General features: G+C 33.2%; 1 protein-coding gene across 1 annotated transcript; it reads right to left on the bottom strand.

The window, feature by feature from the left end:
* Window positions 1-700: 700 nt before the first annotated feature.
* Window positions 701-10003, bottom strand: LOC111052915 (protein LLP homolog). Its single transcript, XM_022339728.2, has 3 exons — window positions 9694-10003; window positions 7466-7652; window positions 701-1952 (listed from the first exon to the last, which is right to left on the bottom strand). The coding sequence occupies exons 2-3, from the start codon at window positions 7638-7640 to the stop codon at window positions 1750-1752; spliced, it is 378 nt and encodes a 125-aa protein (XP_022195420.1). The 5' UTR covers window positions 7641-7652; window positions 9694-10003; the 3' UTR covers window positions 701-1749.
* Between the last annotated feature and the right edge of the window lie 10387 nt (window positions 10004-20390).

Here is a 20390-nt window from a genome sequence, read left to right as displayed (position 1 = left end):
CAATATATCTATGAGAATAATTGTTTATTAAGCACTTCCGAAAGCAAAGTGGAAGGTCATAGCTCTAGCAAATCTGAGGTAATCTGAATATCAGGAGATTGTCCAAGTATTTTTATTTTTTATTCTGATTTGTCTAAATAACCTAAAAGATCATATTCAATTATGTGAGAGGTTGAGTTTATACTTTTTTATTGTTTCAAATGACAATAAGATGATATTATTATAAATGTTTTAATTCTCGAATAATAAACTTAAATAATGAAAAGTTTTTTGATCAGCTGTTTTAGCACACTTGAAATTTAGCCAATCTGATTGTCAAAACGTCAACAACGCTTGTTGTCATCGACTTCGGAAGTTTAGGTTAGAAGTTCTATACTACTCTGAAAATAGAATTTGAATAGTTTATAATATATATCTTATCTGTATTTCATTCATCCAAATAAAATGATAGTATATTATTGCAGAATACTTTATTCAATTCTTGAAACATAAACTGATTCCGTTTCATAAACTATTTGTGAAAACGTTCAGCACCAAAGGATATTGCCCAAGTAGTTCCAAAATTATCCACCAGGTTTCGTAATAAACGCAGTACTATGAGGTTTGAGGTTAGATTCTATTATACTCTGAAAATTGAATTTGAATAGTTTATAATATCTTATTTGTATTTCATTCATCCAAATAAAATGATAGTATCTTATTGCAAAATACTTTATTCAATTCTAGAAGCATAAACTGATTCAGTTTCATAAACTATTTTGTAAACACGTTCACATCAAATCAGAATCAGCTGACTTCAGGGTTATTTTACAGCCCTAGGGCCGTAAAAATTTTACCGGCCTGGTCAAAAAACAATCACTTTCGGCCTCCATATGACGCACGAAAACCAGCTCATTACATCCAAGTGGAGCGAAAACAATTTTTTTATACTGTATTACTGTAGGACTTTGGAGCTGAATGTCACTAGAATCAACGTTATTTTAACGTGTAGGCCTCCAAAGTATTTCAAAATTGTAGAATCAACAAACAAAATCAACTTATATTGAGTCTGAATGCATCAAGTAAATCATACCTAGGTATCACACCAAAATAGGGTAGTCTTACAAGAATAAATACGGTAGTACAAATTTAGTGTAAGTTTACATGTAAATTTAGTTTAAGTTTTGCAAATATTTCTTGGGACAGAGAATGTTTAAATTTATCGTGCTTATCATTGTAAATTTCCAATGTGATTGTAAATGACAGTATTTCTTGCTACAACAAAACTAATCATTAGTATTGTGCATTTTCTCAATCATCAATATTGATTCAAACTGAGTTAGTTGGTAATCAATACTAATTTATAACGAAGAAAAAATTCACTTCTATTGAAATGTATTATACTGCCATTTATAGTTTGTGTTTCTTTATTTTTTATGGGCAGTAAATGAAGATAGAATAACTGATGAATTGGAAAATATTTCAATTGATCGTGTTCATCACTGCAGATTTTGAATATGATTACGTCTAAACTTCTCAACAATACAAATTTTATTAGACAGTAATTCATAAGGAATCATACTGATTCAATGAAATAGTCAACCAAAAACACTAATTTGATAAAATTGATGATCTTGCTCTTGGAAAAAACTTTGGAAAAACAAAATTTTCTATGAAGTTTCATAGGTTAAAAATCTAGTCATGATTTTATAAGAAATTTTATTTACAAAGTAATAATCAACAATATAAAGCATCAAAATTACTTGAAAGTTAATTTTTACTTTTCCTTTTTTGTTTCTTAATCTTTTTCATTTTATTTTTCCAAGCCTCCTTTTTCACTTTCTTTATCCTATGATTACTCATCCAGATGGGATAACGACCCTTCTTGCTTTCCTTGGCATTCGGATCCAGCTCCATCTGCTTCATGTCTTCATCTTCTGAGTCAATGATGGTCACCTCCTTCTTAGCAACCGCTGCAAATCAAAAGTTAAGTCCTACATTCTCAAATAATCTACTAAAGCCCCACTACATGAGAATAATATACATAATAAACACATTTCAGTACACAGATCATCAAAAGTACAGTACTATATTTTCAAATTTGAAATCAACATGAAATTAAAAGTAATAGAAGTCACTGACTTGCGTGTAGCAATTCAAACACCCTGCTTAGGGTACAAACACTCTGAAAGCGGAGCGGAGCGTGGTGTTGAGGAGCGTCGTGAACAATATCATGTAAAGTAATGAGCTGCAACACACTGGAAGCGACTACTCGCAGAGCGGAGCGTGGCGTCAAACTTTGGAATAAGCTGGTTTGTTTTTTGGAGCATCTACGAGCAGAGCGTCAGTCTGGTCTACTGTTGTACTCTTCTACGCCCTTGACGCTTGAGGCTCAGATGCTTCCAGTGTGTATCATGAACGCTCTGACCACGCCACTCCACGCTCCGCTCCGCATTCAGTTTGTACCCTTAAATAAGTTAGATTGATTATTAGAATAGCGGAGTCATCACTCAGGCCACCGAATCGGACTTTTCGACTAGTGAGCTGAGAGGGTGATGACAACGTAGGGACTAAACTAGGAAGAACTTATCGAGGCGCGCTAGTGGTGGTAGTTCTACTGGAGAGCATTGTCATACTCGCCACACATACACCACATGCGATACAGTAATAAAGATGCACTGCAGCACAAATGATATAATATTTTTAAGAACAAAATATTTTGGAATCAAGTATCTAAGTAGCCAGAATCAAATCAATAAACGAATCTAATCTATTTAACAGTGGAAGCAGATTTAATATCTATGAAGCTCCTAATTTGTATAAATAATGTAAATATAATTATCCAAGTAATATGAATACCAACTACTGATATAAAATATCAAGTCAGAAATACCAAAATGAATAATTTACTAATAAAGGCTACTTGATTTGTTAATTGATAAAAAATAATTCTATAGTCCCCTTTTTTGGAAGAAAATTGAGATAGGATAAGAAGCGACTGGAGGAAATTGGAATGAAAGATATGAAAGAACTTATAGATCAGGATGGTGGGGTCATCTACAGAGGATGGATGATGAAAGAAAAGTAAAACAATATGCAAATATGGTTGTGGGTTGTAGGAGGAAGAGGATATCCCAGGTACTTGTAAGATGAGCACATAAGAAGATTGGGAGAGGAGAGAGGAAAGAAAGACTGTAGGGCAAATGCGCAGGCTGAGGATCGGGACAACTGGAGGCGGTGGTCCAAGGCTACCCCGACGCTGTGAGGCACAACGGGGCAGAAATATAGAAGAAGAAGTGTCCTTTTGTTTTAAAAACATTTTATATAGATCACATCAACTATAGTGAGGTCCACGTTATAATGGCATTGGATGAAGATAGAAATATAGCGATGCCGATTCTCTGAATTAATTATATTTCTACACTGTCAAAAACATAAATGGCATCGTTGTGGACCTAGAAATGGATAGTACTACCGGTTTTGACGAATGATAGAAAAGGATATCAAAACCAAAGTTGATCAAATACTGTTATTATAACGTGGACCTCACTATAGTTGTGTTTTATTATATAAAAACGTTTTTAAAACAAAAGTGTACTATGGGAATATTATTTGAATAATTTACAATTTGTTTTGGATGCTGAGACTATTTTATGCGCTCTTTTATTTATTTATTTATATACAAATACAATCCAGGTAAAAACAAAAGGCATTCGCCCAAAACTGCCTTAAGCCATAATTTGGATTACACAGTCTAGAGGTTATGTGAAAATGATAGCTTGATTCACACAATATTTTGAGTCCAAAAAACTGTATCTACACTACAATTATGAATTTATTAGATTTATTAATTTCAAAATACAAATCCAAACAAAAATCTTCCTTCACAATCGCCAAAAAAATTAAAAATTTCACTTAAATCCACAATATTATACACATGTAAAATAAATACGTCTTAAAGACGATCAGTTGAAAATTAAATTAATTAATAATTTCAACGTAATTGAACTAGAATGATTATTTTGTTGTATAAGGTGCGCCAGAGAAACTTACTAATTTGAAAGGTCAATAAAAACAAAAGTACAATAAAATCAGATCAATGGCGACCCCTATTGCACATACACTGATAGAGTCGATTTTTTAAAGCTGTATCCACTCGTTGCAGTATATAAATCGGTATGTTGGCAATGGCGTCGCGAATGTTGTTCTTGAGAAGTACTATGGTCCGTGGTCGATCAACTTAAACCAGGGATTTAACCGTGGCCAGGAACGAGTCTGTGAGGAGGGAATTTCAAATCGAGCGCGGAAAACACGTTGCGTACAACAAGTGATCGACCATTAGAAAAGAAGCTATCAACTGCAAAGGTCCGCAACTCTCTAGACCAAAGCATGATGGCTACTTACTTGAGGGAGGATAAACTTTACTTCCCCCTCCAAATGCGCCCCCTCCTGTCACTTTACACGACCAATTCACCGCGCGGGATTTTTTTCAAATAAGTAAGTTTCTCTGGCGCACAATGTATAACTCTTGAATTTCCAATACTGCGTTGAGATAGTTGTTCTTCTCTATTATATACTATTAGAGACAGTTCAATAATTGTTCAAGCCAGTTGAACCAAATAGTTTAAAACACAAGATCCACGCTCTTCACTGAATTAAACAAAGATGCCTTCAAGAGACACTTTTAACAACTTACAAAGTATCTAGTTAAAAGTCACAGTAACAGAGTAGCCTGGAGAATTTTTGTTGAATAACTAGAGTAAATTAAAAAGGATGTATTTCAATTGAATCAGAAATGAGAAATGAGGTCTACTGGTGGTGTGATTTGACTTTGTTTCTAGCCATTATTTGTTTATTGTATTTCAATTAAAAGGTTTCTCGATTGGAAGTGGTTCCCTTCGTTTAATCCTTTAAGCTGATGTTGGTTTGAAAATTAATCCAGTTTTGGAATAGAATCCTACTAGTCCTACTAGCTGATTTTCCTTTTTGAGCTTCTACATCAGTATTCACTGTTGAATATAGTTTGATGAGTAATCAATTTTATTGTGTTACAAATGACACTGATGTAATAAGTATAATTTTTGCCCTCCAAGTTTAGGTGATGAAACCAGTATTAAATACACGATTCCAACATAATTTTTTGCAAAATAAACATGCAGACTATCAATTTTGAATTTAGATGGATTGAATTAATACCGTAAATGAATTAGAAATATTTCAATCAATTGTCACTTAAAACAAGAAAACATTTGTTCATACAATTCAGTGGCGAAGCTACCTATAACTAAAAGGGGAGTCTAAAGCTTACCGCTTATCTTTCAGATAATATTTTTATTCAAAAGACCAAGAAGAAAACGGAGTTTGAAGCAAATACTTCACCAGATCATTACACTCATCCATTATCAAGAAATAAAAAATTATGCAGAAAGTTCAACAACAAATTAAAGATAAATCTGAAATTGAAAAAGTATTTAGTTTCATTATTGTTGAGTAAACCAAAGTAAACCGCCAAAACCGAGTTGTAGGTTAAGAACAAGCCAAGTGTTCCAACAAGACGATTGCTTCGATGTCGACCGTTCGATGCATCGAAATCAAGACATCGAACTATGAACCCAGCTGTAGAGCCTAGACTAGACTCCAAGTCCTACTACGTGACTATGGTGCTACTCACGTTGGCATAGCAACCATACAATACGCCACGCCCATTATGAATGAATTGAGAGTCTCCTGAGTAGAAAACTCACCATGTTGAATGAATAGAAATAGCCAGTCTGCTGTCGGCCAGACATAGTCACAGAACATTTTGGAAGGCGGTCTGGCCAGCTCTTATCCAAATTTGCAAAGAAATATGATATGCTTACAAATAAAAAATAATATTCACATCAATCATAACTAGTAGTTATGTGAACAGTAGACCTCACGCAATATTCTCACCCACAAGTACCTGATTGAAACTATAGAACTTATGGAAATACAGCAATAGACTGGCTTCTCCACACATCTGTGTAATCACTTGTCAACTGATTTATGATGAATAATTCTATAGTATGATTTTTACTCTAATATTGGCGTATGAAGGAGGCTCCTTTTTCCTTTTATATTATCCTTGAAATGAATCTTAGACCTCACTTCGCTTGGTCAATTAATTTTGGGGAGTCTCAGACTCTTAGATTCCCCTTTAGCTTCACCACTGATACAATTGTTCATTTGGTTTGTTTTCATAAAAATCAATTTTCAGAATTTATTATTTTCCAACTTAGGCTGACGCAGAAAATGCCAAGCTCCATAAACTTTCAACTCTTTTCTTGATATCATGGAGACTTATAATTTAAATATTGATTTGTCTAATAAAATGCATATCAATATGCTTCAATTCATAAGCTAACAGGCACATCGACGGGAGCGGATACAATGACATTGAGAACTTCAGCCCTTGCATTGGTGTTCTCAACAGCAGAATGCTGTGCTTCCACAGCTCTTACATGCACTTGGTTGATGGGCAGTTGAACAATGTCATGAGAAACGTTGGTGCAGCGGTTCAATCTACACTTCTAAAGTGGCACCCAGTCCTAAGCAGCATTATGCAAACATATATTCGAAAAAGAATTTCACTTCACAAATTATGGAAACAATAAAGAACAATCCACTGCTTCTCATCCACAACTTTGTGAGAAATCAGGGACAGGGAAGACTCAAATCTAGAAAATCTGTTTGGAAATTGGGAGAGATAATGAGGTATGCGGAGCCCCCTATGGACAAGCTCTTTGGATAGAGGATTGGAAACCTTGATCATAGGAATCTTAAACAGGAGCCAACAATATAAGCAACCTAAGGATTTTAATTTTTCGCGAACGTTTGGTCTGTAATGAATCGCATAAGAACAATCATTGTCAAGTGATTCTGACAATTCCTTTAGACCTACATTTATTCGATATGGACATATCAACCCCAATGTTTCTATTCACTGTAAAGTTAGTAACTACATATTTATAATCTGTAAATCACCAAAAATCCAATCATGATTCAAGCTTACTTGATACCAAACATAGCCTACTAGGCTTATTTGTAGATTAATTCTCTGATATGATTGAATACTGGTAAAGGTGCATTTTCGTTTGTGCGTAAACTTCCGCAGTCGCCGACGACAAGCATTGTTGACATTCATATTGTCCGAATTTCAAGTTTGCTAAAACAGCTGATCAAATCACTTTTCATCATTATTTGTGTTTATTAATAAAGAATTAAAACATTTCTAACTATATCGATATATTGCCATTTGAAAGAATAAAAAGTATGAACTCAACCTCCCCCATTAAAACATTATTGAACATAATCTTTTAGGTTATTTAGACAAAGTGAAATCTACCCAATCTGAGATCCTCACCCTGTCGTGGTCGACAACGGCATTTACGCACAAACAAAAACCCAGCTTTACAAGTAAACTCGATGAATCAATATTGAAAGGTAGAATTGATAAAAAGGTTACCTTTATCCTTCAAAGTATCGACAGTCACAAATTCAACTTCAGGTAATGAGCTGCCATCATCTTCGCCAGCCGCTCTCAGCATTGTTTTCAACTTCTCCAGCTCCTTCTTTCCGTACCGTACACGCTTTTCGGCTCTCATCTTGCGCTTCCATTTACTTCTCAAACTCTTTGCCATTTTTGTGGCTCACTACAAAAACAGAGAAACAATGTTAGTCAGCTCAGTTAATCAACAGAAATTATAACTTGCTCAAAGCAAGATGGAACAAATGATTCTCTCAAAGATAACCAAATCAAATATTTTATTGTAAGCACGTAAAATGCGCTACTAGAAACGATTTCTGGGGAAATGAGATAGATGTTTTGACGACAACGCACATTTGAAGAAAAAATTCAATTTTCCAAAACGTATCGGTACTTCAAAACCCAATCTGAGCCTATCCCAAATTAAAAACAAAAGATAGATTGGATTATTGGAATCAATATTATTAAATTAATCAAATTAATTCTTTCTTCATCTTTTAAATGACAAAATCAATAGAACATTTCGTTCATTTAACATAACATTCTTGGCATTAAATATTACTTGATATGGAAAATTGAAACATATTTTGGTGTAATGGCTTCAACTATACGAGCGGTTTTCGCGCTGATGCTGCTTCCACACTCTTGCCAAGTGCGTATATATGTCGACGAGCGCGAGTGTATGATGGCTACTATGTCACCGCTCTCCTTCACTCCGCTCTAAACCTAGCGCCGCAGTGCAGGATGGTTTCTCACAGCTTGGCGTTGTTGTCATTCGAGATGGGTGTCTAGCTTCTCAGCGACCCCAAGTTTAGCCTGAAGGCTCAGAATGTCAACAATATTTTTAAATAATTAAAAATCATTATGAAAAGTCATTAATATGGTAGTACACCACGTTTCAGGAAACTTTTACTGGTGATTGGAGTTATTATTGACACACAAAATAAAAATAGTCGTGAGAAAGAAAACTGCTGATGAACGCGAATAAGACCGTCACTCCATTGTTCTATTGTCTCGGCTGCTTGGCTGAGCCTGGCTGGAGGGATCAAATAACCGACTGGATTGATCTTTCGTCTGTCCGCTAAGCGGAACTACGCCGACCATTGATGGGTGGAAGATGTTACTGCGGCCGCTCGCATTCCCACCAACGCTGCTATTACTTGCTGTCTCAGCGCCTAGTCCGAATCAGACAAGCATCCAGCCTGCACTGCGGAGCTAGGTTAATAGATGTATAAAGCGAGCCGGCTGTCTCTAGCCGGGCAATGTTATTAATTTTCTTTCTTTAGAACATGAATCGTATTGGAACGGCGTTTACATTAGTCAAGTTTCCATTCAGGTTTTCTCAATTTTTCAGTAAAAAGAGCATTTGAGTAAAATGAACGATTTTTGCAAATTTTAAGTAAAGTTTACTTGGATTCAAGATTTTGTAACCTAAGAAGTATATCATTTTGAAAAAATCTATTTAATCTCAAATGTTTTTCCTTCATCTGTATCATACTCTATCTAGTTGTTTTATTGCATTCTATATTGACTGTCAACTACTTCACGTCTTTTACCCATTTGTACCATCAGCCATCAAGATTCAAATTGAAAGCAATATTCTAACATGTTTAACAACTAATTGGTTTAAGATATTAAAGTTTTGAAACAACAAAATTAAACGGAGGGTCGACAATGGTATATTGGATTCTAGTTTCTGATCATAACATTGGTACCTAGGCCTATAAATCAACAAAGGTATGTTGCAGCTATAGAGACAAAATTAAAATTAATCAGATTTACATTTTCAGATTAAACAATTGGATTACAGAAATCGCTCTTCCTGGTTTCCGTATCTTCAAGAAAACTTGACTGATGTGTAATCCCTTCTTGACTTGTTGATTATTTATCTTTCCCTAACCTCATCAACTTAACCAAAGCTACCTATTTTTTGTGTAAAAATTGAAATTTTCACATGGGCCTAATAATATTGCTAAGCATGAATCAAAACACTACACGTAATTAAATATAAAATACCAGTGACTAAATAAAAATAGTATTTTACTTTATAAGATACTGAGCTATACTATCTATCATTTTCATCACGTGCAAAGTTGAGGTTAGCTAACAATAAAACAAACAAAGACTCCAAGTAAATTAACATGTAAATAAAACGTATGAAATAGTTTACAAATATTTATGATATATTAAATATTGCTTCAACTTACATTTAAACAAAAATAAAGTAAAGTATGATAAATACAGACAAGAGACAAATCAGTACAGACAGAAACTTCTTCACTAACAAAATTATGTGACAGAGAAAGACCGATTCACAAAAGAGATTATTATTATTTATACAAAACAACGATAGTCGACAGTCGGTGTCGAATATTGATGGAATACTATTTATTTTCATTTTATAATGTTTTCAAGAACTAAGAAATATGAAATAATTTTGATAGAAATTTGTATTTAATATTAGGAAATATTAATGAGAGAGAATCTTGATCGCAATTCTTATTTCAATAAATCGCTGTCACGGAAAGCTTTTCTCAACTTGTTCTGCCTATACAAAAAAAGGTGAATATACTATTTTCATGTCGTAGAACTTGACCGTTTACAAAGTTATTATAGAATACATTATTGAACAGAGCATCAGGTGAGGATTATAGTGTCTGTCCACATAATTATTGGATTGTATTTAATTTGAAATAGACAAACAACTCAATGTGAAGTATTGAAGCTATTGAAAAGCAGAGCAGATTGAAATATTCAAACAATTAGAAAATTAGATAAATATTATGTTGGACCAATTTTAATTGGTCAGACATCCTCAAAGCTATAGTAAGGTCCACGTTATAATGACTGTGGATTAAGATAGGAGAATAGCGATGCCGATTCTCTGCATTAATTCATTATATATCTACACTGTTAAAAACATAATTGACATCGTTGTGTACCTAGAAAAGGATAGTACCACCGGCTTTGTCGAATGATAGACAAGGATAGTAAAACCAAAGTTTATCAAATACTGTCATTATAACGTGGACCTCACTATATGATGTGAGCATCTAATAGTAGGCCCACGGAATGTAGAATCTTATATATTTCATAATTAGATTCCCAAATCACTCAATTTTCTGTCTATTTTCGTTTTACAACTTTCTTTTTTGTTAAAATCATGTGTGGGATGGTAACTTTAAAAATGAAATATTTTCTAAAATTCTGAATTCTGATGAGTTGGCTTGCACCCAAGCCACACATTCACCTTCACTAAATAAAACAAACGATTTGGATTCTCTGGATTTCCAATGAAACTTGAACAGTTAGGTATAGCAGCATTTGATCCTCAACCATGGAAGTGAGAAAACCATGGAACTGAAGTCCAGAATAAAGATTGCAGCAGAAACGGACCAAAGACCTTAAAGATGCATCTCTAAGGTCTTTGAAACGGACCGACTACAAAAACGGACAGAAATGGCTACTACTCTAACATCAGCTTACTTTGTTAACAATATGTTATTTCCGTTGACTGTTCCCACGTGGATTGTTATGTCACGTTGTGCTTGTGATCCAGACAGCCGTGCTTCTTCCCTGCCAGACCTCCATGTCTGCAGTTCCAGACAAGTCACACCTCCTCCCTGCCAGACAGCCATGCTTCTGCAGTTCCGGACAGCTTCCTTTCAGCTGAGGACTGAAAGGCTTGATCCCATTCGAGCTAGTGACACCCTCATTTGCTCTTGTTCTCTCACTTATGCATAGGGCCTACGTGTATATATGTTACAGACAGGCAGACAGACGTTAACGGAAGCGAGTTAATATACAGTAGAACTTATAAATTTATTATTAATGTTGTTTATTATTAAGCTGAAATCGTGTGTCGGCGCATGTCTGTCTGTCTGACAGTCTGTGTGACAACTGCCGAATAATAGCATCAGCTTCTTTAACCCTTTAATGAAAAATCTGGTGTGAAAATTGATCACCTGACGCTAGTGTTTACTAGCATCTCAAGTCTACTATTCTAAGATCTGAGCCAGCTGGTGACAGGACTATAAGGCTAGCTTCACACGCTTTCGGTTTCATTCGGTTCGTTACGTTTTCGGTTCGGTTCGGTTCGTTACCGAAAACGAATGAGGCTTTCATACATGTCAGGTTTTAATTCGTACGATTCCAATTAGGTATTTTCTTCTCAAACACAGCTGTGTCTGGATTTTCACAGTTCATGCTTGTATATTTAAATATAACAGCTTGTGTTAAATTGTGATATGTTATTTCTTGAACAACAAAATTTTAAAATTAATTTAAAATTGTGAATTATTTGAATAGTTTCTTTTTAATTTTGTTAATTTTTGATGTTCAGAGAGGTGATTTTTTTGAATTGAAAATTTGTTCTTGTTTTGACACATGGTATATAAACTTCATCTCTTCTCTCCATTGATGAAATCATGTAATATTCGTGGAAAAATAAAAAAAAAAATAATAAAAGAATAAAAATTCTCCCTGAGTTTTAATTCATATCTTTCATATTTTTTTAGCAAACTATTCATTGAGAAAGAAAAATGTTCCTGTGAACTAACAGAAATGAATTGACCATATGATTTTGACTTGGAGAATTTTGAAACAGATAATCACGATATCAGTTTAAAATAAAAACAAAAAAGGCAAGCGTGTGTAAAAGAATTTGTTTTTTCCCGTTTCCCTAGCAACGAATTCGAATATGATGAAACCTATTCGTGTCGAGGGGGCGTTCAGTGCTATGCGGTTGCTATTCGGTACCGAATTCAAACCGAATTACCGTTTCACACTTATCGGAATTTGCCGAAAACGAATCGACAACGAAACGAACCGAATGAATGTGAAACTAGCCTAACGCTGGAGATACACGAGGTCTGCTTTCTCTCCATAGTGAATGATTTAATAGAATCAACAGTTGCCAACAGTTTGCAATTAAATAATCACATATTCTCGAATTTCGAGCTTTATTTCCATTTTTAGGTAAAAACTTTACTATTCATTAATTGTAGAGATTTTCATGCTCAATCTTTTCCACTTAATTTTTTTTGATTAAATTATTGTATCTGAAGACTGATAATTGGGAATCTAAAGTCAAACTTTGCTTATAGAAAGTGCAAAGCTCCTGAAACTTTTACAGATATGAGACTTGTGGTAGATGATAGAGCCTATCAATGACTATTATATAGGTATAAATTTGATCAAAATCGTTGAAGCCGTTTTCGAGAAAATCGCGAAAAACCCTGTTTTTGACAACATTTTCATCTTGAATTGCATTTGATTGAAATTGTTCGTGTCGGATACTTATAGTGTAAGGACCTTAAGTTCCAAATTTCAAGTCATTTCCGTTAATTGGGAGATGAGATATCGTGTACACATACACTCATACACACACACACACACACACACACACACACACACACACACACACACACACACACACACCACACACACACACACACACACACACACACACCACACACACACCACACACACACACACACACACACACACACACACACCACACACACACACACACACACACACACACACACACACATACAAACCACTTTTTTGGACTCAGGGGACCTTGAAACGTATAGAAATTTAGAAATTGGGGTACCTTAATAATTTTTTTCGGAAAGCAATACTTTCCTTACCTATGGCAATAGGGCAAGGAAAGTAAAAATTATAGAATAAAATGATAAATGAAACTGATAAATCAAAACAAATTTTTTTCTTATGCACTTTCAATGTTATTTTTATATCCTGAAAAAGTTTTAAGGAGTGAGTCAATTTTGTTGTCCAACGAACTTGACCTGTATAAAAAGTTTCGAAGAATTTGTGTTCAAAATTTGAAGCTGATTGATAAATTCTCTCTAAAGCTGATAATTTTCTCCCTTGTTGAAGATACAAACAGACAGAAAACGACTTTGAGCTATAGTAAGTCAAAAGTGAGAGCTTCCCTAACGCTCGTTTAATAAATATAAAAATGTTAAATAGTTGTGGCATGATAGCTTGAAAAGAAATGACGAACTCTTCAATACTATCCTATAGTATGGCCTACTGTAGCTGATATGCTTAATGACTGAGTTATTTGTATCTGAAATTGATAAATTTACTGAACAATTGAGAGAGAAGAAAGTTGTGATCGATGGATTGTGTCTTGCGGGAGAATGATTTTTGTTTGTGGCCTTTGACTGATGAGAAAATAAGAAGTATCATTGTTCAGATAAGTTCAAAAACTAGCGCTGGAGTGAATGAAGTTCCTTGTAACCTGTTAAGTGAGAGTAAGGAGAGTGCGTGTAGCGAAGCTATTGTCAGGTATAGTGAATAGGTACCTATATTTTGGAAAGAAATATATCAACCTGTTACCATAGTACACTATATTCTATATGTGGTTACAGATGATATATTATATAATATCATATTATATAATATGATGATAGCTGACTCATCATCTTACTATACAATCGAGACCTGATAATAATGGACTAAATATAATGTACAAACTGAGTTTTTTTCACCAAAAAAGATATTCAATTTGGGATAGAAAGGGTTGAGTGGTCTTACTAAACAAACTTTGGAACAGATGGGTAGGTACTATTAGATAAAAAAGCGTCAAAAATGATTTTGTGATTGTTTTATTATTACATGCATTCCACAATACAATCTCATTATATTATGTTCTGATATATTCATTCATTACAAATCACTTGTTATATAAAGTATAGCCTATATATTACATGCACATTCTTCAAAAAACAGTTTTTACATTAGCATACAGCTTAAAAATGCATTTCAATAATGGAATGCATAATTTCATTCTCCAGTTTAATATCGTGGATAGTACTCTGAATAAGGTGAACATGTTTTGAAACGAAGATAACAATAATGAATCAAAGACAAGTGATCTTCTATTCACAGACAATCTACAGCATCATTTAGAATATCGCTTTTCCCTCTTCTTAATCGAGAGGTTTCCTCAAATGAACATTTATTATCATTATGAATACTGTATTCTTAATCTTATCAGTTAATCATCTGATACCGTAAATCTATACAAACATCTTACATAAGTCAACACTCAATATTTTGGTCTGTACAGAGAACATACATCAAATTCTATTACTTACAATGGAACAGACAATATGAATGCTTTTGAATGATATTGTTGATTCCTCTGAAGATAAAATGAGTTTCCACTCATGTCTCATGTGGAAAGGTTTACAAAATGCTGACACACCTCATTAATGTACAAAAATACTCAACACTAGAATATTATTTGAACTCTCATACAAACAATAATTAAAAATAGTAATTCAATCACACTTTTAATGGAACTGTGCATTAAAATAGCTTAGTCTGTGAATGAAAAATGAATGCTACCCTATAAGTTTGAGTATAATTCATGTGTTTATTGATTATGAATGTGGTGCAATGCATGGAGAATTTGATAAATAATCTGAAGAATGAGAATGATCAGGACATCCCATATACTACCATATAGGAAGTCCTGGAATGATGCAGGATAATTATATAAGAAAAATAGGAAGATTTTTGAATTATTCGAATTTAAGCTTAATGTTTTTCAAAGCACAACTTAAATATGGGTAGCATAGTATGAAACATTCGAAATCGAATAGGCTTAGGTACATATTCTTGAACAAACGATTTATCATTTAATAGAAAATAAGAATCTTGAAATTTTTAATATTTTCAGAATGTTTCAGTATTAGTTGATTTTGGAAATGAATGAGTAAATAAAGTGAAGTAGTTAGCATATTATTTGGGAGAAAAAGCTACTCAACATTAGAGAAAATATTTTGTGGACATCAGCACATAAAATTTAAATGGATGTTTTGTAATGTTATAACAAAATGAATCTTTTAAAAATGATTTAATTATTGATCAATAATTAAAAATATCATTGAACATGATATGATCATTTTTCTGTGTGACAGAATATTATTTATTATTCAACACAAATTTAACTGGCTTTATATAAATAGATAATAATAAAACTCATCCATAGATTAATGTCTTGATGAGATTGAGTAAACTTATTTCCATTTATTAAGGGAAGAATAAATAAGTTTCAGTTACTTATTATTATTGGTAATTTGAATTTCACTCTATTCATAATGTTTTCTAGAATAAAATGATTCTGTTTCAAGAGAAAAAAATTGTGCACCGTACCGTATTGAATTTCTCCAATAAACTGAATTGAAAAAAATTGCACTGCCATTTTTTGAATATCTGCCAATTATGAATAATTGGTTACATTCATACTGAATTATTAGGATGAATTTGAATTTTTATTAAGAATTTATGTTATTATAAATAGGAGTGAAATTCTTATTACCGTATATGATAATTCATCAAAATCAAAATCTACAGTAAAGCAGTAAGTTCAAATCAATGGAAAATTTTATTGACATTCAAATTACAAATTTATGAAAAACGAGAATAAAGTATTTATTGGAATAGAATATGAAGAGTGATTATTCATGTGAAAAATTGTCATATCTTGGAATGTTAGTTTGGATAGATATTGTAATATTAAGATTCAACTTAAAATATACATAACTCATGACTTAGTTTTTATAGTGCAGTACCGGTATCATACGTTATAAGCAATAAGGTAAGGTTTTTTTTAGAAATCAAAGCAGTTATATAACTTATTGGAAAAGTTAAACACATTACTATAGCCCTCATTCTTGAAATTACTATTTATATTGAAAGATTACATCCAGAGGCGGTGTATCAAAAAGAACCAATCTGTTTCAGTGATACAACATCATGATAATTATAGTATGGTACATGGAATCTCAAAGAACTGGGTAAAGTGTGGCATACTTTCTAGAAGTGTATTGTTTAGCTACATGGTCCCATAACATACAGTGAAACTCTAGACACTTTAATGATTAAATAAGTACAGATCACAGATAGAAAAAAGGCATCAACACATAATTTACTTATTACAAATATTTTTGAAGTTCAATACTTTATTTTACACAAATATACAATATTCTGAATTCTTATTATGTACATTGACATGCTAAAATATTAAACAGCATTTGGTGTCCCTCAATTCCAGAAAGCTCAGTTTCATAACCATGTAGAATCAGAGTAGAAGCTTCATATTGATGATATGTTACCATTACCTGGGTTATAATATATTATCAATATCCATGATAATCTATTATAGGCTACTACTGCAAATCTATTCAATTTTTACAGACATGATATGAGTTGAAAACATTTTCAATAAAATAATCATAAACAAAAACCAGCTAGGGTAACTACGGTACTGATTAGTAGGTGTAGCCTACTGTGTCTATTCGGCGCACAAAGACAAATTAATATGAAATATAGAAGCAGAAATGCAAATTTGTTTTTTTTTTTAGATAAAAGCTACGTTCTTCAAATTGCAAAAATCTTCAAAACACTCTAGCTACGGTAATTAAAGTTATGTATGCGATACTTCTCATCCGTATATGTTCCGTTTGTCCAAAATACAATCAATCCGGTAAGTTCACAGTAGAAATTAAAAACTAAAATTATTATATTTCCACAAATACAATTTATAACAACAACTGATTTACCAGCCAATAAAGAACTTGTGCATTAAATATTAATATTATGATTTGCTTTTTCTTGCTCTGATAATATCATGGCTATGTCTCTTTTCCTTTTGTTATTTTTTGAGCCTCAATTTAACTCAATACAATCAATGAGCCCTTCACTCAATCTCAGTCACAATATCAAGTTGCTAAAATATGAGAATTGAACAAATTCTAGTGAGCTTCACATTTTTTTCAAAATAAAAGTATATAATATAGAATCATAAAAAGCAGTATAGCTACACTATTATAATATTTACAGTACAAATTGTTAGTATAAATATCAACACTGGTATGATTAATATATAGCCTAAAAAATATGTATCTCGGCTCTCTTAAAAACGAATTCCAAATAGTAGTTACAGTAAATATTTATTACAATATATACTATGTTAGTTGAAATTAAAAGTACCATAAATATTTTGCAAACAAGAATATAAATAACTCATTGCCTAGTTCAATTAATCGTTAATGTCTCATTGTAGAAAATTGGTTCTCCATTAGTAGGCCAGATATTTTTTGTAATAAACTTTTTCAATCACATTTAGGATTGATGCAATCTAGACAAAAATACACACCATTGTATCATTTTATTCTCCATTTAAAAGTAAAATATGGATTTTCGTTTAATAATGAGAAAGGGAGTTTGAAACAGAATGACAGATCAATTGCATACAATTACAATAAATTGCCATGCTACAGTATATGTTTTTTTAATATTACAGTGATGTTATTAAACCCTGTTCATTGTGTATATACAACATACAATCATAGTGTAACATACAGCGTATGCCATACAATTTTTTAATGTTGTTGCCTTTAAAAGTGGGAGTGAAAAGTGTGAAGTGAGATATTTCTAGGCCCAATGAACATAAAAGTAGCCAGCACAAACCTCTATAATAATAACAATTATTATTGTTATAATCGGTTTATTTTAATGGTTCATTATAAGATCTATTTTCTATAATGTTGTATTTTAGGGTTTTATAACACTGCTGAATACAATATTAAAGCAAACAAGTTCGATCCAGTTGCTTAGCATATAATAATATTGAACTGATGCTCACGCCCAGCGGACAGGACTTGCTGGGTTGTTGCCTTAATGAATAGATTTTGATTTAAATATATTTAATTTATATTTTTTGTTTTGATTGTAAGCTATGTTTTATTTTTATTTCTATGAATTTCTTGAATACTTTATTGTAAATTGTATTGATGGCAAATAAAAGGAATTGAATTGAAATTGAATTGAATATATCAAAACTATATTCTAGTATTTGGTTGATAAATAGTTGTTCAAAGATTTTTGAAAAGCACAGTCCTGTATTGCATTGCACTCTGTCTTGGTCTTGCAATTTTCTAAACAGAATTAAATCCATTATTTTGGCTACCTACTTCTATAGATTCTCAATGCTTGTAATCTTGTAATTGGTTTTTAAGTAAAGATAGTCTAGTGTCATAATTTATTGCTCAAATCACATTTTCTCAGCTGATAAATAATCATTCCATGATAAAATCATAAAAATCTGGTGTGGTGCACTCACACAACTTTCCTTGCCGTTATGAGAATTGATCACCTGACGCTAGTGTTCCCGCGCATCTCAAGTCTACTATTCAAAGATTTGAGCCAGCTGGTGACAGGGCAATAACGCTGAAGACACACGAGGTGTGCTATCTCTTTATAGCGAATCATTTAATAGAATCAACAGTTGCCAACAGTTTGCAATTGGATAATCACATTTTCTCGAATTTCGAGCTTATTTTCAATTTAAGGTGAAAATGTTACTGAACATTAGTTGTAGTGATTCTCATGCTGAATCTTTTCCACCCGAAATTTTTTGTTTAAATTGTATCTGAGGCCTGATAATTGAGAATCTAAAATAAAACTTTGCATAGATGGGGCGGAGCTCCTGAAATTTTTACAGATATGGGACTTGTGGCAGTTGATAGAGCTTATCGATGACTATTTCAGGTATAACTTTAATCAAAATCGTTGGAGCCGTTTTCGAGAAAATCGCGAAAAACCCCGCTTTTGACAACATTTTCGCCATTTTAGCCGCCATCTTGAATCGCATTTCATCGAAATTGTTCGTGTCGGATCCTTATATTGTAAGAGCCTCACGTTCCAAATTTCAAGTCATTCCGTTAATTGGGTGATGAGATATCGTGTACACAGATGCACATACATTCATATAAGGTGCGTACAGACTTTCGCTCTGCTCCGCAACCGAACGTCACTCCAGCAGAGCGATTGATGATCGACCGGGGAGCAACAGTGGTTCGACCGGGGAACGCGAGAAGATCTAACATCTTCCGTAACGTTCATGATGGGTGCGTGGGTGGAGCGACTGTGGTTCGATGGAGGAACGAGGGCGGTACGAGGGCGGAGCGTGCTCGGTGCGGGTTGGAAGCGCGGATATGTGTACGCATCTATACACACACACACACACATACAGACCAATACCCAAAAACCACTTTTTTGGACTCAGGGGACCTTGAAACGTATAGAAATTTAGAAATTGGGGTACCTTAATTTTTTTCGGAAAGCAATACTTTCCTTTCCTATGGTAATAGGGCAAGGAAAGTAAAAATAATAGGTACCGAACGCTATAATTTTATTCAGAAAACTGAGCCAGATTTTATTCTGGAGGAATAGAGGATTAGAATAATAATATTGATATGGCTAGAAAATAATGTTTTAATGATAAATTATAAAAATATAAATCATAATCATCCCATGTAGCCTATATAACATGAAATACAACTAGGCTACCGTACGATCTCAACTTCATTAATTATAATATAAGTAATTAGGTACAATATAATATAGTACTTATAATATAAGTAGGTAATGAAGTTGAGATCGTACGGTAGTTGTTTTTTATGTTATACTAGCTTACCCGGCGAACTTCGTACCGCCAAAAAGTCAATGCATCTCGTCATGTAACACTTGACTCAGGTGAATCATGAAATTTATCTGACATCAATATTTTTATTTACATCTCAATACGGATTTCCTATATGTGCTTGAAACTACTGTACCAGTAGACAATTTTATCACAGAGTGACGTGCTTATTAAAGCTGGTAAGTTCGTATGCTAAATTATATTATCACAAAATGATCTTGAATCATGATGATCTTCCCGTTCTAAGTTAGCCGTTCGGCCGACAATTTCGAAAACATAGGTCTGTAAAATGGATTAATGTATAATTATTATTAGCCCCCCTATTAAAATTTCTGGTCAGAAATCATCCCCAATATTCACACAGCATATTCCCAAAGT

Source organism: Nilaparvata lugens, chromosome 6, assembly GCF_014356525.2.
Source record: "Nilaparvata lugens isolate BPH chromosome 6, ASM1435652v1, whole genome shotgun sequence".
NCBI classification, from domain to species: domain Eukaryota; kingdom Metazoa; phylum Arthropoda; class Insecta; order Hemiptera; family Delphacidae; genus Nilaparvata; species Nilaparvata lugens.
Note: the sequence above shows the minus strand (reverse complement) of the source record. Positions and strands in the feature narration are given on the sequence as shown.

Bases quoted from the DNA above. Each gene is read 5' to 3' on its own strand.
- LOC111052915 (XM_022339728.2), bottom strand. From the start codon at position 7,640: ATGGCAAAGAGTTTGAGAAGTAAATGGAAGCGCAAGATGAGAGCCGAA. The intron at 1,953-7,465 runs GTAACCTTTTTA...TTTGATTTGCAG, and splicing joins CGATACTTTGAAGGATAAAG to CGGTTGCTAAGAAGGAGGTG.